At 42.9% G+C, this 26,117-nt stretch overlaps 1 protein-coding gene across 1 annotated transcript in view; it reads left to right on the top strand.

The window, feature by feature from the left end:
* Positions 1-26,117, top strand: part of LOC119978315 (centriolar coiled-coil protein of 110 kDa-like) — a 64,072-nt gene that overhangs the window by 21,943 nt on the left and 16,012 nt on the right. Inside the window, 9 exon segments of the mRNA XM_038819854.1 lie at positions 2,173-3,832; positions 16,504-16,631; positions 18,475-18,554; positions 18,556-18,591; positions 18,593-18,630; positions 19,847-19,968; positions 23,282-23,398; positions 23,700-23,801; positions 24,325-24,441. Coding sequence (XP_038675782.1) covers positions 2,173-3,832; positions 16,504-16,631; positions 18,475-18,554; positions 18,556-18,591; positions 18,593-18,630; positions 19,847-19,968; positions 23,282-23,398; positions 23,700-23,801; positions 24,325-24,441 — 2,400 coding nt within the window.

Below are 26,117 nucleotides of genomic sequence, written 5' to 3'. Positions count from 1 at the left end.
CCTGGGATTGCATGTCCACAGGTCCTTGAAGGTAGCAGGACAGGTGGACGAGGTGGTTAAGAAAGCACATGGAATGCTTTCCTTCATTGGGTGAGGTATTGAATACAAAAGCAGGTGTGCAATGCTGGGACTGTATAAAACCTGGTTAGGCCACAGCTGGGGTTTTGTGTACAGTTCTGGTCACCACATTACAGGAAGGTCATGATGCTCTGGAGAGAGGGTGCAGAGGAGATTTACAATGTTACCAGGGCTTGAAAATAGCAGCTGAAGAGATATTAGATAGGCTGGGGGTGTTTCCCTTTCGAACAGAGGAGACTAAGGTGTGGCCTGATTGAGGGGCCTAGACGGTAGACAGGAAACTCTTGTTTTCCTCGAGGTGAGGGGGCGGGGGGGGGGGGGGGGGGGCATAGATTTAAGGTGATTGGTAGAAGGATAGAGGGGATATGAGGAAAGTTGTTTTCACCCAGAGGGTGGTGGTGTCTGGTTTGGTGGTTGAGGCTGAAACGCTCAATTCATTGATAAGGAACCTGGATCTGCATCGGCAGAGTTGGAACCTGCAAGGTGATGGATCAGATGCTGGATTCCAATGAAAGGCTTTTCTCCTTTTTTTGGCCAGCGCAGACACAAAGGACAGAATGGCCTCTTTCTGCACTAACATTTCTCTGGTTCTATAATTGGGAGTTTGTCTGGTAGGTTGTTGCTTGACTTTGTTCCTGGTCCCCGATCCTCGGCTGTTAATGCAGATGCGGCAGGGCAGATTGTGCCTTTGTGTTGTGATTTGATGCTCTGTCTGCAGCTGAGTGGGTCCATCTGGCATTAGTTTTTAGCCATTTGGAACAATTGAGATCAGATAAAAGCAGAATACTGTGTATGCTGGAAATCTGAATTAAAGACAGACAATGCTGAATAAACTCAGCAGGTCTGGCAACATCTGTGGAGAGAGAAAGAGTTAACGTTAAGAGTCCGTTGACCCGTCTACAGATGCTGCCAAACCTCCTGGGTTTATCCAGTATTTTCCGTCTTACTTCAAAGGTCAGTTCAGAGTAACACCTCGGCGTAGGACTTTACTCATGTACAGCCTCGACTGGGGAAGGGCAGCAGCTTCTCATCCTTAAAGGACATTTGTGAACCGGTTCAGTTTTTGCGACAACCCAACAACTTCACAGTCATTTATATTTCAGAATATTTCCAAATTCTCTAATTGCCATGCTGGGATTTAACGTTGCATTCTCTGGACTGTTTGTCTGGCATTTGGTTGACTAATCTGGTGATGTCTCAAAATATTACTGTATCCTGTTTCCGGTGGACACGGTCATCCTGCCAATCATCTTTCTGTGATAAAGCATGAGTGTGAGTGCCCACCACCAGTATTTTTGATACATCTGTGCTTTTAATAAAAGACCATAGACCCAACGTGACGAGGCCCTGCATCAGATTCCTCTCCTACCTGCCCAGGTTATATGATGAATATTTTTACATCTTCATAATGGAGCCATTTCAGCACTGGCATGATTGAGTTAATCATGAGTTCAATGGAATTCTGATATAACAACTCTTTTTTTTTTTAAAGAGTTGGACTGACTGACAGATGCAAGTAGTAATTAAATTTGTTTTTGCCGTCTGAACACTTAGTTGTTTTCCCCAAATTATTTGTTATTGCAAATAAAGTGTTCTCTTCCTTAATCCAATTTTACTCCTACAGTTAGCAATTCATAAGGGGCAATGATTACAGACAGTAAAAATACTTCCCTGTTTCCTAACTGCTTTAGAAGGCTTATCTTATTTTGTTTACAATTGTGTACTTGGATACCAAAAGCAAAACATGAGATGGGATTTTAATGGTTCCGTTACCAGTGGTTGCCAACAAACATTAAACTTTCTGCTTCACTTCCAATGGACCTCCTGCAGTCTCTGTTTCACTGAAGATCTTGCTTTCTGGTTACGTATAATCATTATAAGTGGCTACCCTTTTTTTTTTGAAAGGCTAAGATATCAATTTTGTCTGATGTTTAAAATACACTTTTAAAAATTTTTCTCAGTTATTAACTGCTCAATAATGTACCGAGGAAATAGCATTATATAATTGCCTGTTTTACAGGTACACATATTTTACAAATGAGGAGAACATTATTACTTTGTCGATCCTGATTTTTGAAAACCTTTTTTCTGAAGGTATGCCAAGTGCCAAGTACCACCGAATATGTCAAAGACCCTCTTACTCGACCGGCAACAAAACCTGGTCCAACAAATGACTTCACTACAACACAGCATACTGACCGTTCTTCACTTTCCCCAAGCTGTTCTGACAAACCTGATGGTACCGTTCTATCAACTAAGACATTGTTGAAATTAAAGGAAGAGATTACTGTGGGATACTCTGAAAAGTCTATTTCTTCCCCTCAAGTAAGTGACCTTCCTAAAGCCATTTGCAGTATCCAATCCGATGACAGGCTTTCTGTTTGTGTGGATCCTAAGAATGAAGAATCTGAAACTGTGATGTCACCTATCAAGGAATCTCCTGATCACTATGCAATGAGTCTTCAGAATCTGCTTAAAAAGTCAAGAGAATATGTAGAGCGGGAACAAAATCGGCGCAATGGGAAAAACGCTCCCAAGGAAGGTGCAAACGAAAGCCATTCTGATAAAGAAAATGAAGGTGTTAAAATCAATGACTGGGAAAGAGAAAGGAACAGGATTTCGAACAAAAGCTCCAGTCCTGTGAGAGTTGACAAATCGAGCAGTGCAAGGTCATTTCCACAGCCGCAAGTTGCCTCTACAAGCAGAGAAAGCTTTGAATTGTCTGATAAGAGAGCAGTTAGTCTGCCCACTTCAGCTTTATGCAGTTCATCAAAAGTAGACTTTCCAGCAAAGATAATGAGAGGTTTATCCAGAGAATCCGATTCAGATGAAGATTGGATGACCAATGAAAACAGCTTGCTTAAAAGTTTAATGGGCTCATATGCTAAACTGCCCAACCCTGAACCAAGTCGCAGTCCCAAAATGCACCAAAGACGTCCCAGGGCATCCACCCACATTGTCATTAATAACCCAGTGAATGCTTATGAGCTAAGTCCAAAAGAAAAGTTTAGAGGGCTGCCTGGGACTCAGCAAGGTAAAATGAATATTAGTGATCATAGCATAAAGAGAGCAGTTTCAAATGAAGCTTTAATAGCAGTCAAGCAAAAAGAAATGGAAAATAATCAAGGGAAAGTGCAGGATATTCCAGCAGGTTTGGGAAGGTTACATGACATTCCAACAAAAAGTTGCTCACAGTTTTTGTGTGCTGAACCTTCTGGAAAATCTGACATAAAAATGTTTGGAGCCATTGTTGGGAATGAAGTTCAAGTGCCATTGAGGAGCTTGATTCCGAAAGATTTGTGTGATTTGGAAAGAGCATCTCCATTACACCTCGATCATCCGGAAATAACTCCGCCTTTAGAAACCCAGAATGAACTTAAGCTCAGTGGCCATAAGACTGGCAGTCTGCCTGAGAAGGCCAAACAAAGTTCACCTATTGAGCTTAACAAATCCTATGATGTCGAACATCCATCTCCAGTGTTGCTGCAGACTCAATATACAAGACAACAAATGGACCTCACAGTTACACCCTCAGAAAATGAAACAAGTCTACAAAGCAGCATAGAAGCTAAAGCCAAACGCAAGCTAGCTCTGGATACTTTAGATGCCAAAGAAAATGAACTGTCCGTTGTTGAAACTGCAGGCTCAAATTCTCAGGAGATGAGTAGGTGGATTCGAGAGGAGAGATATCAAAGAGTTTCTGTTTGCAGGAGTGAAAATGAAGTAACTTCAACAAGCTATATTAATGCTTTAGGTAAGAACAACTTTATCTTGAGGTACAGAGGATTAAATTCTCTTTCCTAACCATGGCCTGTCTGAGATATTACTGATGGTGTGGCAGTGCTACATTGTCAGTTCTGTGTTTTCCCTTGCAAATATATTAATACAATCTAATAATAATATGTAATTAGTTTCCTCTTGTGGGAGACTCTATGACCAGAGGGCATAATCTCAGGGTAAGGAATTGTCTATTTAAGACAGAGATGAGGAGGAATTGCATTAACCAACAATTACCAATGAATAACCTTGGTTGTCCTGAAAAATTAACTCTTGGGGTCTCATTCATTTGAAGAAAATTAACAAAATCAAAAAATATATTTTTAATTTTTCTGTTTGTTTTCTTTTATCTCTTTCTTTATCCCATTCCTATGTACCAACATATATTTTGCCTACCATATGTGATTTATATTTTTGAACCTCCTGGTTTTTAGTCTGTGTCTCAGGGAGATACTTCAATCTTACTAGTAGGAGAACCTCACTGTTGCCTGACCTACTCGGATGCCACAGATTTCTCGTCGAGGGCACCAGGCTAGATGAAGCACCTGGTTGGTGGAAATTCCCACTGACAAGCCCTCAGTCTCTAGGCAGCTGTAGCAGAGGTGAACGGATAAGGTCATTCTTATAGCACTGAGAGCCAAACCGGGGTCAATATCGGAAGCATAATAGAATAACTCTGGAGTGTAAATTAGGCATCGTGATCAGTGTGACTAATCAACCTTCATTGATGTATGCTCTGGGTGAGGTCAGGTCAATGTAGAGTCAGGTCGCTGGTTTATTTTAGATTCATTAATGTGACACAACAGAGTAGCAGATGCACACTTAACTGCTACAATCATCTGTACAAACCTCATCCTAATATTTGTCGCAGGTTGAATTTTCACTTTTGGTTTTATGCCTGTTCAAACGCCACAGTGGTTAGCACTGCTGCCTCACCGCGCCAGGGTCCCAGGTTCAATTCTAGCCTTCGGTGACTGTGCGGCGTCTGCACGTTCTCCCCGTGTCTGCGTGGGTTTCCTCTCTCAGTCCAAAGATGTGCAGGTTGGGTGGATTGGCCATGCTAAATTGCCACTTAGTGTCCAAAAGGTTCGGTGGGACCACGGGGGTAGGGCACTGGTTTGGGCCTGGGTTGGGTCTTTTGAAGGGTGCAGATTCTATGGGACGAAAGGCCTCCTGCACTTTAGAGATTCTGTGATCATGAACCCTCTGTCCTACTCTGACTGGCCACACATTCATTCTGAGTTTAGCCTTTGACCTTTCTCTTTCAGCCTTTGCTGAAATCAATGTTGAACTGAATGAAGTGGGGGAAAGGAGGGGGAAGTATACATGGTGACATTGTGGTAATATCACTAGACTAGTGACCCAGGCTAATGCCCTGGGGATAAGGGTTTAAATTCCTCCCTCCTAACCCTAAATGCTCTCCCACTGTTGTTTGATCTCCAGAACCAGGTTCCATAATGTCTACCCTCTCATTAAACCGCAAACATTCTGCTGCAGCAAATTACTTTGAACACAATCCAGGCCCTCTCCCCCTCTTGTCCCTTTACACTATTTCTATCCCAGTCTATATTTGGATAATTGAAGTCCCTCATTATAATTACTCCTTCATTCTTGCATCTTTCTGTAATTTCTTTGCAAATTTGTTCCTCTATCTCCCTTCCACTAGTTGGTGGTCTGTTTTTTGTTGAGCATTTTTTAGGGCATGTTTTTATTGAAAATTTTCATTTATATTTATAACAGAAAATAAAGAAAAGCACATGAACAGTATCATCCAAATACACTTGTACCAAGCCTACTATAAACTATAAACAAGCCCAGAGGGATCTGTGCTGGGTCCCCTATTATTTGTCATTTATATAAAAGACTTGGATGACCATGCGGGGGGGGGGGGGGGGGGGGGGGGGGGGGGGGGGTTGTTGGTAGGGTCAGTAAGTTTGCGGATGACAATAATAATAATCACTTATTGTCACGAGTAGGCTTCAATGAAGTTACTGTGAAAAACGCCTAGTCGCCACATTCCAGCACCTGTTTGGGGAGGCCGGTACGGGAATTGAACCCGCACTGCTGGCATTGAAAAAGATTGGCCGGGTGGTTAACAGTGAGGTTGAGTGTCTTGGGTTACAGGAAGATAGAGACGGGATGGTCAAATGGGCGGATAAGTGACAGATGGAATTTAATCCTGAAAAAGTGTCAGGTGATATGATATACTTTGGAAGGAGTAATTTGACAAATATTCAATGAATGGCCTGACATTAGAAGGTTCTGAGGAACAAAGGGACCTTGGTGTCTTTGTCCAGACATGTCTGAAGGCAGAAGGACAGGTTAATAGGGTGGTAATAGGACACTTGCTTTTATCAATCAGTGCATAGATTACAAAAGGCACGTTGCCTCATATCCTTTAAAAAGTACCTGGATGAGCACTTGGCCCATCATTCAAGGCTATGGGCCAAGTGCTGGCAAATGGGATTAGGTGGGTAGGTCAGGTGTCTTTCATGCATTGGTGTAGACTTGATGGGCTGTTGGCTGTACCAACAAAAAGGAAGGAATACCAACAAAAAGGAAGGACGGAAGAAAGAGGGAAAATCGACCGTGGATATCTAAGGAAATAAGGGAGAGTATCAAATTGAAGGAAAAAGCATATAAAATGGCAAAGAGTGCTGGGAGATTAGAGGACTGGGAAATCTTTAGGGGGCAACAGAAAGCTACTAAAAAAGCTATAAAGAAGAGTAAGATAGAGTATGAGAGTAAACTTGCTCAGAATTTAAAAACAGACAGTAAAAGTTTTTACAAATATATAAGACAAAAAAGAGTGGCTAAGGTAAATATTGGTCCTTTAGAGGATGAGAAGGGAGTTTTGATAATGGGAAATGAGGAAATGGCTGAGGAACTGAACAGGTTTTTTGGGTCGGTCTTCACAGTGGAAGACACAAATAACATGCCAGCGACTGATAGAAATGAGGCTATGACAGGTGAGGACCTTGAGAGGATTGTTATCACTGAGGAGGGAGTGATGGGCAAGCTAATGGGGCTAAAGGTAGACAAGTCTCCTGGCCCTGATGGAATGCATCCAGAGTGCTAAAAGAGATGGCTAGGGAAATTGCAGATGCACTAGTGATAATTTACCGAAATTCACTAGACTCTGGGGTGGTCCCGGTGGATTGGAAATTAGCAAACGTGACGCCACTGTTTAAAAAAGGAGGTAGGCAGAAAGCAGGAAATTATAGGCCAGTGAGTTTAACTTCGGTAATAGGGAAGATGCTGGAATCTATCATCAAGGAAGAAATTGCGAGGCATCTGGATAGAAATTGTCCCATTGGGCAGATGCAGCATGGGTTCGTTAAAGGCAGGTCATGCCTAACTAATTTAGTGGAATTTTTTGAGGACATTACCAGTGCAGTAGATAACGGGGAGCCGATGGATGTGGTATATCTGGATTTCCAGAAAGCCTTTGACAAGGTGCCACACAAAAGGTTGCTGCATAAGATAAAGATGCATGGCATTAAGGGTAAAGTAGTAGCATGGATAGAGGATTGGTTAAATAATAGAAAGCAAAGAGTTGGAATAAATGGGTGTTTCTCTGGTTGGCAATCAGTAGCTAGTGGTGTCCCTCAGGGATCCGTGTTGGGCCCACAATTGTTCACAATTTACATTGATGATTTGGAGTTGGGGACCAAGGGCAATGTGTTCAAGTTTGCAGATGACACTAAGATGAGTGGTAAAGCGAAAAGTGCAGAGGATACTGGAAGTCTGCAGAGGGATTTGGATAGGTTAAGTGAATGGGCTCGGGTCTGGCAGATGGAATACAATGTTGACAAATGTGAGGTTATCCATTTTGGTAGGAATAACAGCAAACGGGATTATTATTTAAACGATAAAATATTAAAGCATGCCGCTGTTCAGAGAGACTTGGGTGTGCTAGTGCATGAGTCACAGAAGGTTGGTTTACAAGTGCAACAGGTGATTAAGAAGGCAAATGGAATTTTGTCCTTCATTGCTAGAGGGATGGAGTTTAAGACTAGGGAGGTTATGTTGCAATTGTATAAGGTGTTAGTGCGGCCACACCTGGAGTATTGTGTTCAGTTTTGGTCTCCTTACTTGAGAAAGGACGTACTGGCGCTGGAGGGTGTGCAGAGGAGATTCACTAGGTTAATCCCAGAGCTGAAGGGGTTGGATTATGAGGAGAGGTTGAGTAGACTGGGACTGTACTCGTTGGAATTTAGAAGGATGAGGGGGGATCTTATAGAAACATTTAAAATTATGAAGGGAATAGATAGGATAGATGCGGGCAGGTTGTTTCCACTGGCGGGTGACAGCAGAACTAGGGGGCATAACCTCAAAATAAGGGGAAGTAGATTTAGGACTGAGTTTAGGAGGAACTTCTTCACCCAAAGGGTTGTGAATCTATGGAATTCCTTGCCCAGTGAAGCAGTTGAGGCTCCTTCATTACATGTTTTTAAGGTAAAGATAGATAGTTTTTGAAGAATAAAGGGATTAAGGGTTATGGTGTTCGGGCCGGAAAGTGGAGCTGAGTCCACAAAAGATCAGCCATGATCTAATTGAATGGCGGAGCAGGCTCGAGGGGCCAGATGGCCTACTCCTGCTCCTAGTTCTTATGTTCTTATGTTCTAGTTCTTATGTTCTTAGGACCTCTTCTGCAGTGTATTTCCTGTGAAGCTACACCATTGTAGTAAACATACTAGAAATATGATCAAAGTACTTAAAGGGAAATAGACATGGTGACATAAATAAATATTTTGCTTCCTTCGACTCCCCCTGCCGACTATGCGGTTCAGTTGTACCTGTGCTGTGCATTTTACCAGTGTGGTCTGTGTTAGTGGATCATTCCGGCCTGGTAGCTCTATGTTCCAGGGTGATGAGTAGAGACCCCTCTCTGTTGTCACCTGTGGGGGAGCAGAGTATCCAGCTTGCTGTTGACTAGAGCGAGGCCCACGAGGGTGCGGAGGCCTCGTCTGCAGAACTTGCCCTTCTTTTGGTGGGTGTGTGCTTCTGCAGCGCTGCTTGTGGGCTCCCGTGTCCCCGCTGTTGTGTATATTTCCCCTGTGTTTTGGGTGCTGCGTCCTCTTTCACTGCACCCTTTCACTCCCCAGTTTCCTAGTTGCTGGTCACGAACAAGCTGGTGAATTGCCTCCATGTGTTTTGGAAGCTTTCTTCCGATCCCCTGATCGCAAATTTAATTTTTTTCCTATTTCCGGAATTCTGCAAAGTCAGACAGTCTCTGGCGGGCAATCAGGGAGACAAAGGGGTCTGCCCCTCTCCCCATAAAGAGTTCTGGCTGTTCTGACACCCCAAAGACTGCCATGAACAGACATGTCCTCAAAAAAGCTGGTCCAGTGCCTGACAAGTTTGGGGCAGGACCAGAACATGTGGGTTTGGTTGACCAGACCACCCCGGCACCATCCTCCACCTCGGGAAGAACCCGCTCATGCATGTACTGGTCAGGTACGCCACCTTTAGTTGCGATTAGCTCAGCCCTGCGTATGAGGAGGTGGACTTCACCCTATGCAGTTCTTTAATCCAGAGTCATCCCCCAATCTCTATGCCGAGCTCTTCCTCCCAGTTTTCTCGTGTCTCGTCCAGTGGGACCCTTACCTTTTCTAACGTGCATGTCGACACATTTACCGTCCCCTAATTTGTCTGCTGCTAGCAGTCTGTCCAGTAGGGAGTGTCCGGGTAGCTGGGGGAATGTTGCGGTCTCCTTGCGTAAGAAGTCCAGCAGTCGTATGTAAGGGGGGGCTGTGGAGATTCAACCATCCAAGGGAGGACTCCTCCTCCCATGTTCGCAAAACCGACTCCAGCATAGGCTTATTTGTAGCGGCTAAGCTGGTGCTTCCAGGGTTGGTCGTGGTGGAATACTCCGCAATAGTTATCTCAGACCACGAGCCACACAACATGGACGTGAGGTTGGAGCTGCTGGCAGAGAAGAAAAAGATACAAATGGAATTTGACCTGCTTTCCACAGGGAAAGCAGTGAACCAGCTATGGCAGACACAGGAGACCTTGTACAATTCAGGAAGAGGCTGCCATGAATGAGATAGCACAGGTAAGGGAGGTGAACAGTCAGCTAGTCAAAACGCTGGAGCTTCTCTGATAGTTTTCCCAGGGTCGTTACTCTACCGTCTACGTACTGTCAGTACCCCTCTGTCCTGTTTCCATATTTTGTAGGTGGCGTCTATTTTTGCCAGGATGAATTTATGGTTTTTGCAAATGGGGGACCCCAGCGGACATGTCGGCAGGTTTGAAATGATGCCTGAGCCGGTTCCAGGTCCTTAGCCTCGTCACCACCCCGCAGGGGGAATAGGAGTGGGGTTGTGGCCAGTGCCCGTAGGGATGTCCCAATACAGGAGGTCTCCTCCATCTGCACCCATTCCGCCTCCGGTTCTCCCAGCCATCTCCGAGGAGGAGGTTCGGAAGCGTCAGGGCCACCGTGCTCTGCCCTCTTTATAAGACGCTTTTGCGGATCCGGGATTTTTTTCCTACTCACACGACACCCTGATTAACTTATCTACCTTGGTGAAGAAGGCTTTGGGGATGAGGATTGGGAGGGATCTGAATAGAGAGAGGAATCTTGGCAGCACGTTTATTTTGATTGTCCGCACTCTTCCTGTCAGGGAGAGCGGGGAGCGAGTCCGAGCTCCATAGGTGTCTCTTTCCCTCCTCCACTCGGCTTAACAGGTTCCACTTATGGATCCGTTCCAGTTGTGGGCGATCTGGATCCCCGGGTATTTAAACTTGGTTTGTACCAGTTTGAACGGCAGCGTTCCCAGTTCTGCTTCTTTACCCTGGGAGTTCTCGGTGAAGATTTTGCTCTTGCTCCGGTTACATTTGTTTCCTGAGAAGGCTTCGAGCTTTCTTAGAAGTTCCATTATCCTTCCCATGCCGGCTAGGGGGCTTGAGGCAGAGAAGAGCAGGTCATCCGCATACAGTGAGAGTGTGCTCTCTGTATCCCCTCTGGATGCCTCTCCTTCACTGATCCCCCCTATACCACCCCATGATTAATTGGTGGGAGTCGAGGTTGGGGATCTCCACCATTATTATTAATGAACTTGGTATCATCCCAGTTTGGGCCATATATAGTTAGGGCCCCTTCCAGGGTCCCGGCAACCATTACATATTGTCCCCCTGAGTCCATCACTATGGTATTTGCTGTGAAGGCTCCTTTTGCCGAGCAGTATGGCCACCCCCTCATCCTTGTGTCAAAGCATGCCTGATAACTCTGCCCAACGCAACTTTTCCTTGCCATTAGTCATTCCTTCTCTCTTAAATGTGATCCTGAAGAAAGACTATGCCGACTTTCAGGCTTTTTGGATGGGCAAACACTTGGGGTCTTTCCCGGTCTGTGAAGCCCCCTCACGTTCCAGGTGACTATTCTAATGGGGGGGGTGGTGGTTTCTGTTCTCTATTTCCCCGCCCCACCTGCCTCCTGTCTCCATTCCACTTTGCCCATTGCTCCCTCAATGGGAGCCAGCACAGCCTCTATTGCAGACCTCATGACCAACATAAGGTCGTCTTTTATCGAGTCTGTGTTTCTGGAGCTCCGGAGAGAGAACCTCCATTAGTTGTTCCATCGGCGAGTGGGCTGGTGTTGGTGACCCTGCTGGGTCCACCATAAGAACATAAGAACTAGGAGCAGGAGTAGGCCATCTGGCCCCTCGAGCCTGCTCCGCCATTCAATGAGATCATGGCTGATCTTTTGTGGACTCAGCTCCACTTTCCGGCCCGAACACCATAACCCTTAATCCCTTTATTCTTCAAAAAACTATCTATCTTTACCTTAAAAAACATGTAATGAAGGAGCCTCAACTGCTTCACTGGGCAAGGAATTCCATAGATTCACAACCCTTTGGGTGAAGAAGTTCCTCCTAAACTCAGTCCTAAATCTACTTCCCCTTATTTTGAGGCTATGTCCCCTAGTTCTGCTTTCACCCGCCAGTGGAAACAACCTGCCTGCATCTATCCTATCTATTCACTTCATAATTTAAATGTTTCTATAAGATCCCCCTCATCCTTCTAAATTCCAACGAGTACAGTCCCAGTCTACTCAACCTCTTCTCATAATCCAACCCCTTCAGCTCTGGGATTAACCTAGTGAATCTCCTCTGCACACCCTCCAGTGCCAGTATGTCCTTTCTCAAGTAAGGAGACCAAAACTGAACACAATACTCCAGGTGTGGCCTCACTAACATCTTATACAATTGCAACATAACCTCCCTAGTCTTAAACTCCATCCCTCTAACAATGAAGGACAAAATTCCATTTGCCGCCTTAATCACCTGTTGCACCTGTAAACCAACTTTCTGTGACTCATGCACTAGCACACCCAGGTCTCTCTGCACAGCGGCATGCTTTAATATTTTATCGTTTAAATAATAATCCCGTTTGCTGTTATTCCTACCAAAATGGATAACCTCGCATTTGTCAACATTGTATTCCATCTACCAGACCCTAGCCCATTCACTTAACCTATCCAAATCCCTCTGCAGACTTCCAGTATCCTTTGCACTTTTCGCTTTACCACTCATCTTAGTGTCATCTGCAAACTTGGACACATTGCCCTTGGTCCCCAACTCCAAATCATCTATGTAAATTGTGAACAATTGTGGGCCCAACACGGATCCCTGAGGGACGCCACTAGCTACTGATTGCCAACCAGAGAAACACCTTGAGCGCTCCAACTGAAACTTCACGCCTCATCTTCACATAGGCCTCCTTCTTCCTCTTAACAAGAGATTCCACTTCTTTGGTAAACCACGGTTCCCTCACTCTACGCCTTCCTCCCTGCCTGACTGGTACATACTTATCAAGAACACGCAATAGCTGTTCCTTGAACAAGCTCCACATATCCAGTGTGCCCAACCCTTGCAGCCTACTTCTCCAACCTACACATCCTAAGTCATGTCTAATGGCATCATAATTGCCCTTCCCCCAGCTATAACTCTTGCCCTGCGGGGTATACTTATCCCTTTCCATCACTAACGTAAAGGTCACCGAATTGTGGTCACTGTTTCCAAAGTGCTCACCTACCTCCAGATCTAACACCTGGCCTGGTTCATTACCCAAAACCAAATACAATGTGGCCTCGCCTCTTGTTGGCCTGTCAACATATTGTGTCAGGAAACCCTCCTGCACACATTGTACAAAGAACGACCCATCTAATGTATTCGAACTATATCTTTCCCAGTCAATATTTGGAAAGTTAAAGTCTCCCATAACAACTACCCTGTTACTTTCGCTCTTTTCCAGAATCATCTTCGCCATCCTTTCCTCTACATCCCTAGAACTGATATACCCTGATATACCCTGATATACCCTGATATACCCTGATATACCCTGATATACCCTGATATACCCTGATATACCCTGATATACCCTGATATACCCTGATATACCCTGATATACCCTGATATACCCTGATATACCCTGATATACCCTGATATACCCTGATATACCCTGATATCCTGATATACCCTGATATACTGATATACCCTGATATACTGATATACCCTGATGATACTGATATACCCTGATATACTGATATACCCTGATATACTGATATACCCTGATATACTGATTTACCCTGATATACTGATTTACCCTGTATACTGATTTACCCTGATATACTGATTTACCCTGATATACTGATTACCCTGATATACTGATTTACCCTGATATACTGATTTACCCTGATATACTGATTTACCCTGATATACTGATTTACCCTGATATACTGATAAACCCTGATATACTGATATACCCTGATATACTGATATACCCTGATATACTGATATACCCTGATATACTGATATACCCTGATATACTGATATACCCTGATATACTGATATACCCTGATATACTGATATACCCTGATATACTGATATACCCTGATATACTCTGATACCATGATATACCCTGATACACTGATATACCCTGATATACTGATATACCCTGATATACTGATATACCCTGATATACTGATATACCCTGATATACTGATATACCCTGATATACTGATATACCCTGATATACTGATATACTGATATACCCTGATATACTGATATACCCTGATATACTGATATACTGATATACCCTGATATACTCTGATACCATGATATACCCTGATATACTGATATACCCTGATATACTGATATACCCTGATATACTGATATACCCTGATATACTGATATACCCTGATATACTGATATACCCTGATATACTGATATACCCTGATATACTGATATACCCTGATATACTGATATATCCTGATATACTGATATACCCTGATATACTGATATACCCTGATATACTGATATACCCTGATATACTGATATACCCTGATATACTGATATACCCTGATATACCCTGATATACTGATATACCCTGATATACTGATATACCCTGATATACTCTGATACACTGATATACCCTGATATACTGATATACTGATATACCCTGATATACTGATATACCCTGATATACTGATATACCCTGATATACTGATATACCCTGATATACTGATTTACCCTGATATACTGATTTACCCTGATATACCCTGATATACTGATATACCCTGATATACTGATATACCCTGATATACTGATATACCCTGATATACTGATATACCCTGATATACTGATATACCCTGATATACTGATATACCCTGATATACTGATATACCCTGATATACTGATATACCCTGATATACTGATATACCCTGATATACTGATATACCCTGATATACTGATATACCCTGATATACTGATATACCCTGATATACTGATATACCCTGATATACTGATTTACCCTGATATACTGATTTACCCTGATATACTGATTTACCCTGATATACTGATTTACCCTGATATACTGATTTACCCTGATATACTGATTTACCCTGATATACTGATTTACCCTGATATACTGATTTACCCTGATATACTGATTTACCCTGATATACTGATTTACCCTGATATACTGATTTACCCTGATATACTGATTTACCCTGATATACTGATTTACCCTGATATACTGATATACCCTGATATACTGATATACCCTGATATACTGATATACCCTGATATACCCTGATATACTGATTTACCCTGATATACTGATTTACCCTGATATACCCTGATATATTGATGTACCCTGATATACCCTGATGTACCCTGATATACCCTGATGTACCCTGATATACTGATGTACCCTGATATACCCTGATATACCCTGATATACTGATGTACCCTGATATACTGATGTACCTTGATATACTGATGTACCCTGATATACTGATGTACCTTGATATACTGTTGTACCCTGATATACCCTGATATACTGATATACCCTGATATACTGATATACCCTGATATACTGATATACCCTGATATACTCATATACTCTGATATACTTGAATTCAGTTCCCCTCAGCATCCTGTGTGTGGATGCTCACACGGAGCAGCTGAAATGAGACGCTTACTCCACCATCCCAAATACAAAGGTTGGTTCACCTGCCTTGATAGTACAATCCTTTTTGCAGCTTCAGCATTTCGCCACTCCCCAAAGATTAATCCCTTTGTGATTTTTTTCCCCCCACCAAATGCACAACAACACGTTTATCTATATTGGAATTCATATTCCAATTATATACCCATTTGGTAAGATTATTCATGTCATCGTGTGTTTGGAATTTCTTAAATTATTGGAAGTGGGTAATGACATTATGCAGGGTTTATTTCCGAGTCCCTTCTGTTCGTTATGTATGTTGAGTATTTGGCTTTAAGCCTAGAGCAGATAATAGGAGGCAAGGTTAATTATTTAGACGGTCAAAAGAAGCTGCAAAGAGATATTGCTCAAATCAATACCCAAGCTTCAAAAGTGGCCAGTAAATTAGCGTTCAATAATTGATATTTTGAATGGAAGGAGACTAGGTGCTGTGAAAGAGCAAAGAAATTTGTGGCTACGGGTTCACGGATTATAAAAATCATCTCTGCTTTATCCAGTAGTTTTTAAGGAAAATACTAATGGAATTTTAGACTTTATGATGCGAGAGAAAGAAAAGCCAAGAGTCGATAATTCTGCATAAACCTTCTGCATGTAGTGATGGCTTGAACATTGTAAGAGACTTTAGAGAACAATTCACTAGGATGCTGCTTTATATGAGAAAGAGGAATTACAAATACAAATTAAAACTTAAAATTTGGCGTGGCACCGATTTATGGGGACCTATCTGAGGAAATATTTCAAATTAGGACAAGTTCAGACTGGGTAGGAAGAAGCAGAAGTGGGAAAATTTCAAAATGGAGTAGGTTTTAAGCAAGGGGAGGGTGGGACAAGGACTAAAGAAAAGTCTGTGATAGTCAGGAGAGATAGTCAGGAGAGATTGTATGACAGAAGAGTCTATTTGGTTAAGAGGCTGTTAAGTGTTTGCCCCTTTCAAAGTAATTCTAGATGCTTGTGGAGGGCACCTTGCTGGAATGGATTTCTAATTATTGCAAGTTCCAGTGTAAAAACCCATGTCTGTGGGCATGTGTAAATGTGATGAGTGCTGTTCATTCATTGCTGACTGCAAAATACAGGCCTATTTGTATTTTTAAGAAGAGGGCTAAATGTATTTTTTTCTGCTCCATTGTTCAGATGAAGAACACATCACAAAGCAGATGATGGCGTTTGTAGAAATGCGGAAACAATTAGAACAACAACACACATTACAACTCTCTATGCTGATTGCTGAACAAGAAAAGGAACAAGAGAAACTGCAAAGGGTAGGGAAACCACTTAATACAGTGTTAGACATTGAAACTTGTCTTCAAAGTTTTAACCAACAAACATAAATATAAATAAAATGATCGCTTTTTAAATGTTGTAAGATGGTGTTTTCATTGTTAAATACTGAACAACAGATGGGTAGTCCTTGTACCTTTTCCAATGTCATAATCCTGTATTACAGGAAGGATACTATATTACTGGAAATAGATTGAAAGCTTTTTGTCTTATTACAGTAATGTTGTACAGCATTTAACTGGCTCATTCCCTACTGTAAGCTTTTATTCTTTCCCTAGATTTGCGACCGTCTTTTTCCAGTTCAAGTCATGAATTTTTTTTCTTTCCTTAATTCATTGTCTGCTCAGGTTGGCTTAATGAGGACTTGAATGTTTTGGTCACAAATAACAAGTAAAATGTAAATGCCTCCAGTTTCTAACTGAAGATGGTACTTTATTATTAATTATTGTTATTACAGTTTCCATTCCCTTGCTGGCAAGAACCTATCAGAAATGAGGTTGTGATTTCCCTGCCCTCCATTTTTAAAGATCCACAGAGTCTTCCTGACTCTTCAGAAATCTGACACCAGGTTTCAGTTGAACAATAAACAGGCTCTTTGGACTTATTTTTTTTCTCAAGCATAAAATAGGAATGTATTTTCTTGTTTAAAAATAAAAATAAATTGCTGAGTTAGCAACATTGAGTTTAGCGCTGACTTGATGGTGCCGAACTCTCTAGAGCAACCTTTTTGCCCCCTTCCCTTCCTGACCCAAGGACTGTACCCATCCTGAATTGATACATACCCACCACATCCTGACCATGTATCAGACTCATGAGAAGTTTCTTCAACATTTCCCCCACCTCCACAACACGTGAACTAAGATATGGAGTCTAAATTGAGGAGGCTGCTGCAGTCACTGTTATCGCCACGGCCATGGTGCTGTTGGGGAGTTTCAGGTTTTTGACAGTGACAGTGAGGCATATATTTCAAAGGTGCTATGGGTCTGGCAGCTTTAATTTCCTTTTTCAAAATCTATCATAACAGGTTTGAACATGTCCAGCTATTTGTTGATGTTAGGAAATTATTCTGCAATCCAAAGCAATAAGAATGATCATATTCTCTGTCATGAAGGTGTTTTTATTGTGTAAAGGAAGAGGAATTTCTTTGAAGATTGCTGGTAAAGATCAAGATGCTAGTTTAAAGATAAGCAGTTGGAAATTTCCCACTGCATCTAAATATTCCTCTGGCTAAGTCTAAAGATAACTCCTCTTTCATTGATGAACACCTTTGATTTAACATAGAACAGTACAGCACAGAACAGGCCCTTCGGCCCTCAATGTTGTGCCGAGCCATGATCACCCTACTCAAACCCACGTATCCACCCTATACCCGTAACCCAACAACCCCCCCCTTAACCTTACTTTTATTAGGACACTATGGGCAATTTAGCATGGCAATCCACCTAACCCGCACATCTTTGGACTGTGGGAGGAAACCGGCAACCCGAGGAAACCCACGCACACAGGGGAGGACGTGCAGACTCCACACAGAAGTGACCCCGCTGGGAATCGAACCTGGGACCCTGTGAGCTGTGAAGCCTTTATGCTAACCACCCATGCTACCTGCTGCCCCAATTTGTCTTGTAATTAATGTTGCAGGTTTCAGATTGCCTATTGTTGTTACTTGGCCCCAAAACGTTAAACATCATCGACCATCAGCGGCAAATATGATAGAAAGATTGTTGGATGCCTTCCATGCAAAGAGAAATAATAATTTGAGTGATTCTGCTAACCATTGGTGAAAATATATTTGACCTAGTTGATTTTAAAACTTTTGTCTTTTAGGAAATAGAAGAACAGGAAAGGCGATTTAGGGAGCAAAGGAATTTTGTGATGGAATCATCTGGAAGTTGCTGAGTAAAGAAACTCTTTAGGTTGGAGGAGAATAAATGAAACTACCCCATGCATCTCTGATCAATGGAGTTGATGGCCATCAGTCCAGTATTCTCCTAACATTGGTAATCGGAGTTTCAAAAGAATACTGCATTAAAGCACATGAACTTTTCCCGTTGCTTGAATCTTGGTCTCCGAGGGTGTTGGCTATGACGAGAGGTTGAATAAACTAGGATTGTTTTCACTGGAAAGACGGAGGCTGAGGGGACATCTGATAGAGGGCCTACAAAATTATGAGAGGTATTGACAGGGTGGATAGTCAGAGGCTTTTTCCAAGGGTGGAAGTGTCAATTACACAGGGGGCACAGGGTCAGGGTGAGAGGGGGACAGTTTAAGGGAGATGTGAGGGGAAAGTTTTTCATGCAGAAAGTGGTGGGTGCCTGGAACTCGCTGCCAGAGGATGTGGTGGAAGCAGCGCATTAGCAACAGTTAAGAGACATCCGGAAGGGTACATGGATAGGGAGGAAATGGAGGGATGCAGACCAAGTAAGGGCAGAAGGCTTTGTTTTTATGATCGGCACAGGCTTGGAGGCTGAAGGGCCGGTTCCTGTGCTGTACTTTGCTTTGTTCTTTTGTTTGTGTTTTTTAACGACCAATTGTACAATTTTGTTTTAGTCTTATCAATACTGGAAACTAACTTTGAGTTAGAGGAAGCTATTTTATTTAATTTAAATAATCTAGGTCATTTTTTAAAGCAATTGATTATCACTATGTTCTGTTGCTTAATTTGGAATTACTGAATAATTAAATTTTATTCGAGCAAAAATGGCTTCAAATGATCAGCTTCTGACTATATGTTGGCTTTGAAGGTGAGTTCAGTATGATATGGTTTGTTTAATATATCAGTTTGGCTCATTTGGAAGCATTTTTCATCTGTGGGCAAGAAGACATGTGTTAAAGCTCCACTCCAGGACATGAACACACAATCAAAGGTGGTTCTTAATGAGTTCAGCAGAAGTGCCACATTGTTGGAGGTACTATCTTCATTCAGTTGAGATAGTAAAACAAAGCTGCAATCCACCTACTCTGAGACGTAAAGACATTATGGCAGAAGTTAGAGAAGATCCAGATTTATTTCCAGCTCATTGGCCAAATCACGTGTTCATAGACTGAATGTTTGGTTACGTAGTCTTTGAAGAATTTTCTATTAATTAATTACATGAACATTAATTAATTAATTAATTATATTCAGTGACATGGTGGCTGTTTTTTTTCCTTTTCCCCAATAATTTGGTATTGCATTGTGTCCCAACTTCTTTTCCAGCATTTACCAGTAATTCGGCCAGTGCCGAGTTTCCTTTCAGTCGATGGGGAGCTGGGGATGATGACTTGGACGAGATGCAGTCTTCCTGTTATCTGAGCAGGCCACGGAATAGATGGTCACAGGTGAGATGGAATTAAATACTTCATTGTGATCTATGTGCATAATGTGCTGGAATGTTCAAGATGCTTGTTATACATTTGTTTTTCTGAGAATCTGGAGTTGATTGCCTATCATTTATAGCCATGCCTCTTTTGTGCTGCACAAAGATGTGCAGGTTAGGTGTATTGGCCATGATAAATTGCCCTTAGTGTCCAAAATTATCCTTAGTGTTGGGTGGGGTTACTGGGTTATGGGGATAGGGTGGAGGTGTTGACCTTGGGTAGGGTGCTCTTTACAAGAGCTGGTGCAGACTCGGTGGGCCGAATGGCCTCCTTCTGCACTGTTTAAAAAATAAAAGATGCATGACTGCTCTAATCCCAATTTTAAAATCTATATAGAATTAAATGCAGGTGCTGATTTTAACGTTGGGTTCAATCCCACATGAAATGAGATTCAGACTGCCACTTCAGCATTGTAAAAGCTCCTCTGTATCCTTTTTCATTAGCATTTCACACGGGATGGAAGCCAGGAAGGTCGACGTGGCATTCTCCAGCCGACCAGTACTTCTCGGAGGAGGTGGTGGGCTAATAATCCAGAGACCCAGGGTAAAGGGACTGGTTTAGCACAGTGGCCTAGACAGCTGCTTGCAATGCAGAACAATGCCAGCAGTGGGTTCAATACCCGTACCGGCCTCCCCGAACAGGCGCCGGAATTGGCGACTAGGGGCTTTTCACAGTAACTTCATTGAAGCCTACTTGTGAAAATAAGCAATTATTATATTAATGTCCTGGGGACCTGAGTCCGAATCCCACCACGCAGATTCAATCAATAAAAATCTAATGATGCCCATGAAACCACTATTGGTTGTCATAAAAGCCCATCTGGTTTACTTACCTGGTCTGGACTTCAGATCCACAGCAATGTGGTTGATTCTCCCGTGCCCCCTGAAACGGCCGAGCAAGCCACTCAGTTGTAACAAAATCAATAGGAATGAAACCAAACCGACCGCCCGTCATCAACCGAGGTACTGGAAACGACAAAGGCTTTTAGTCCTGTGGACTTGCAAAGTCTTCCTCACGAATCTCTGGGGGCATCCCTGGGTATGTCCTGTCTCCTAAATGACCCTACACCCTCTGTGCTTCAGCCGATGCCAGCGCTTATGTAGTTACATTGTGTAGCACGGTGGCCTAGTGGTTAGCACAACCGCCTCACGGCGCTGAGGTCCCAGGTTCGATCCCGGCTCTGGGTCACTGTCCGTGTGGAGTTTGCACATTCTCCCCGTGTCTGCGTGGGTTTCGTCCCCACAACCCAAAAATGTGCAGAGTAGGTGGATTGGCCACGCTAAATTGCCCCTTAATTGGAAAAAAGAATTGGCTATATAAATTTATAAAAAAAATGTAGTTACATTGTGTACTTTGTGTTGCCCTATTATGTATTTTATTTTATTCCCTTTTCTTCCCATGTACTCAATGATCTGTTGAGCTGCTCGCAGAAAAATACTTTTCACTGTACCTCGGTACACGTGACAATAAACAAAAATCCAAATCCAAGGTGGCGTTTTACGACCGATATTTCGGTGCAAAATGACCACCGATCCTCCGTTTGGTGTGGGGGTAGCAGGCAGACAGGGTAGAGCACCTGACTCTAGCTGCCGATACGGGCGGAGAATTGCATGACCCGTGGCCATGCACGATGGTGGCCTACTATGCCGGCTGCGCCATGCAACATGGACCCACCCTGCCAAATAGTGTCCCCCTTTGGCCAGGCTCGCGATCCCCGGACCATCCCCCAACAGTGCCCCCAGCCCCCTGCCAAAGTCCCCCCTACCCGTGGATTGGTTTCCACCTGACTGTGGCAGCGCTGGACTCAATCCGCAGCCGCCACGCCAAGTTCCCGACAACAAATAGCATGAGAGACCCACACAGTCGGGAACTCGGCCGGTCGGGGCGTAGCAACGTGGGGGGGACCTCAGGTAATGACCTGAGGCCGTCGATATGACACGCGGCGTACTCCTGGGGCGCAGCATTGTCAAAGCGGCACCGCCCCCGATTTCAGCGTAAACGGGATTCTCCGGCCGATCGCCGAATCTGATTTTGGCGTTCGAGACCGGAGAATCCCGCCCATTATATTCCAATTACTCCCAAAATCTGAGGGCTGGAACCTGTCATGTCAGAGTATCTTTAAGAAATGGGTGTTTATCAAATAGCTGTATTGATGTCAGTGTGGGTGGAGCTGGGCTGTCTGTCTGCTTTACTTTCGCTTTGGGCTGGCAGCTACCGGGTGTGTTTGGTTTTATTTTGCAGATTGGGAGCTGCATCCAGCAAAACCAGGTGTAATTCTGATTTATTTCTTCATGAAAGGAATGTCTTCAAATCACTTGCTAATTTAAAACTGCTCTCAGTAGAGAATTTAAACCTGATGTCTGTGTTGAAGAGGGTATTTGGCTCATGGAAAGATTCAGGGTTATTATATTGTATCTGTGGGAATTATTGGTGTTGATAGTTTTACTCCTTTGCCTCCCATTGAGGAGGGTGCTGATTACCCCATAGGGTTTATTATTTGATGGTCTGACTTGCATGAGAAATGGTTCAGTTAAGCAAGAGATTTTCTTGCACACTTGAGGGTGACTTTTTAAATTCTTTAATGGATGTGCATGTTGTTGGCAAGACCAGTATTTGTATCCCATCACTAACTGCCCTTTGAGTTGCGAGTGAGAAGCCATCTTGAACTGCCTGATTGTCTGAAGTGTGACCCACAGGGTTCAATCATAGGTTCAGACAGTTGGGGTGGAATTGACAGGGCTCCACTCCATGCCTCCCCGCCCTAGTAAACAGAGTCCTTTCTGCCTGAGTTGGTGGTGGTGGGGAGCTGAAGTCGGGGGAGGGGGGGCGGAGGGGAGGAGGAGGTGTTGCACGAAAAATAGAATTCCACGCTTGGTCCCAGAGCTGTCTTGGGTGTTAATACATTTATGCAAAATTAACATGTGTGTACACACCAGCCAAGAGTATATGAGGCTTTTATATACGCAGGCTCTGAAGTGCAAGCCATTATGCTGGAAACGAAATTGGACTCACGGTATTTGGCCATTTCATATCTGATGGGTTCGAAAGAGGTTATTTAATTGCCATCCATGACTTTTGGTGAATTTTCCTACTGGCTTGGGAAATGATGAATGGCAGTCACAAGTTAGTTGTGATTGCTTCTTGAAGGAAGGTGCTTACCTGTTGCGTGTGGCTGCTTCATTTTCTATTTCTAATTTTTGTGAATGAAGCAATATTTGAGAAACTTGTCAAGCTTGCGTTTTAATGTAATCACTGTGAAATTGTTGTATTTCAGATCAATGCACCAGAGGTCCAAAAGAGGTTTAATAAAGTTTCAGCTGTGGCAAAGGGATTCCTCACTCGGAGACTGATGAAAACCGAGAAATTGAAACAGCTTCAACAGACGGTAAAAGTAAGAAACTCCACTGAGATTACAGAAATAAAATCATATCATAGAATCATGCGACCATTCGGCCTGATGTGTCTGTGCTGTCCCATTGCTTAGTTCTTCCAAAACTATCATTTCAAATTTCACCTTTTCTGGTATATTCTACGTTCTCTTTTGAAAGTTTCAACCCAATGGCATTTGTTTTAAACTTTTATGCTGACAACAATTTATTTTACATAGATAACCATTGCAATAGATTTTCAACTTTCTGACCATGATTATTTAGAAAACTTCATGTCACCACTAATGTCTGCTTCTGTTGAAGGATACCTTGGAGTTTATCAGTAACTTACAGACAGAAGCCCCCTTGAAAAGAGGTGTGGTTTCATCCCAAGATGTTTCACTACACGAAAGAGTCATTGCACAGGTACTGAATCAGATTGCACAAATTTATTATAAAAGCAAGTTCCGAAGAAGTAATATTCGACTTGAAACGTTAACAATCTCTCCACAGATGCTGCTAAACCTGCTGAGTTTTTCCAGCATTTTATGTTGAGATTGTACGAATTTATCGAAGTGTATAACGGCACTTATAGGGGTTAGCACAGTTGCTTGACAACTCCAGGGTCCCAGGTTCGATTCTCGGCTTAGGTCACTGTCTGTGCGGAGTCTGCACGCTTCCCTTGTGTTTGCGTGAGCTTCCTCCGGGTGCTCTAGTTTCCTCCCAGAGTCCAAAAATGTGCACGTTAAGTGGATTGGGCATGATAAATTGCCCTTAGTGACCAAAAAAGGTTAGATGGGGTTCCTGGGCTACGGGGTAAGGTGGAGGCGTGGGTTTATGAAGAGTGCTCTTTCCAAGAGCTGGTGCAGACTCAATGGGCCGAATGGCCTCCTTCTGCACTGTAATTTCTACGATCTATGATGTGTAATGTTTTATTCCTCTTTTCCAGTTACGGGCTGCCCTTTATGAGATTCACGACATCTTCTTTGTATTGGATCCAGATGAGAGAATGCAAATTTTGTGCCATGATCGGGAAATTCGCAAAGAAAAACAGCTGAGACAAATGGTAAAGTTCATTATGGTTCAGTAAAGAAAGCGCTTCTGTATTTTAAATGCTAAAATGTTCTTTAAATATTACTTTACAAAAAAATATAATTAAGATTACCCTGTTGAACTTGCAAAGCATAATCTCTTCTGCGCTACTGACTTGATTTTCCAGCCAAATTACAAGGTTGATTGATGGGGGTTGATGGTAGAGAGAAGCAAGGAGATGGTTTGTGAAAGAGATATTGGTGGATGTCATGGTTCTCTTGTTAAAGTCTTTACTGCAGCTACCATGTTGGTTGAGGATTGTTTAAATGGAGAAAAATTATTTGGGTGTTCTTCTAACATTAGAGGGGTTGGTTTACGGGGATAGAGTGGAGGCTTAAGTAGGGTGCGTTCCCAAGGGCTGGTGAAGACTCAATGGGCTACATGGCTTCCTTCTGCACTGTAGATTCTATGATGACAGCTTAAATGCTAAAGGAAAGTAGATATAGCACTCAATTATGTAACTCTGGTGTCAACCTTAGTTTTTTTTTTCACCAATTAGTTTGAAAGAAACTCCATTATCATGGCAAGTGGTTTGTTTATGATATCCCAAAGAATTAAGTATAAGTTGGTGCTGTGAATATCCTCTGTGCTCATCCTTTGTTCAGATGCAGAAATATGGAAGAATAAACTGTTAACTGAAACTAGGTTTCAGCCGTACAAATTGAATCTGTGCTCAATTTTACTTTGGTGAAATTGGACTATGATTGAGAAATAAAATCTTCCAGACAAATTTTCTGCAGCTCAGCTAACCAGGAGCGTCCTCAATCCTCTGCTCACATCCTCACAGTCTGGTACAGTACAGATTGTCATTAGTCCACATAGTTGTAAGGGCACTTCCTTATTCCCTTATTCCCCTTTCTTTATTTTTCCTGTTATCATTTTGATCCATGAATGCTTAATGGACATGTACTTCAGTCGAGTAGGGAAATGCAGAACTCAAAAGTTTACAGCATAGGACAACTGTCCAAGCTTTAGACAGCAGCATTGAACCTTTCAACTCCTGAGAGATTATGGGACTTGATTCGATTGGTTGGCTGGTGGCTAATAATTGGCCAAAAGGCTGTATTGGTGCCCAGGTAACAGGCCCTCCATCACCCAACATACCCACCACCCACCCGGATAAACGCAGTTACAACTGCCCTAACTACTCTAATCAAGTGACCACCCACGCAGCCGAGCAAATGTAGAAGAGAAACCACAGAAAAGGTTAGATATCCGAGGGATTAACACCCTGGGCATGCACCAATACAATCTTCTCTCCAACTCCAACAGCACCAGAGGCACTAACCATGGAAGAGAAGAGATAAAGGAACCCAGTCTGCTCTAGTATATAGTCTGACCAAACTTTCATAGGAGCTGAGTAAGGATTGCATAATCCCAAAATAACAAAAGTACTAAAATACACAACACTAATAGTTTTAAAGGGAGGTTTTCATCACCCACAATGTGGATTTATGAGGCCATACCAACTACCTCTACATCAAAACCACCTACCCACCACCCTGCTGAGGCACTGATCAGCTCTGTAAACAAAGTGAAAAGTACCTAAAAAACACTTTACTCCTCATTGCAAACGAAGATTACACCACACATATAAAAACAAAACTAGGTAAATACTGCACATCCCTCTTGTTCTTTCCCACTCAGCCT

Source organism: Scyliorhinus canicula, chromosome 15 (assembly GCF_902713615.1).
Source record: "Scyliorhinus canicula chromosome 15, sScyCan1.1, whole genome shotgun sequence".
Lineage (NCBI taxonomy): Eukaryota > Metazoa > Chordata > Chondrichthyes > Carcharhiniformes > Scyliorhinidae > Scyliorhinus > Scyliorhinus canicula.
This window is presented reverse-complemented; position numbering and strand designations above follow the sequence as displayed.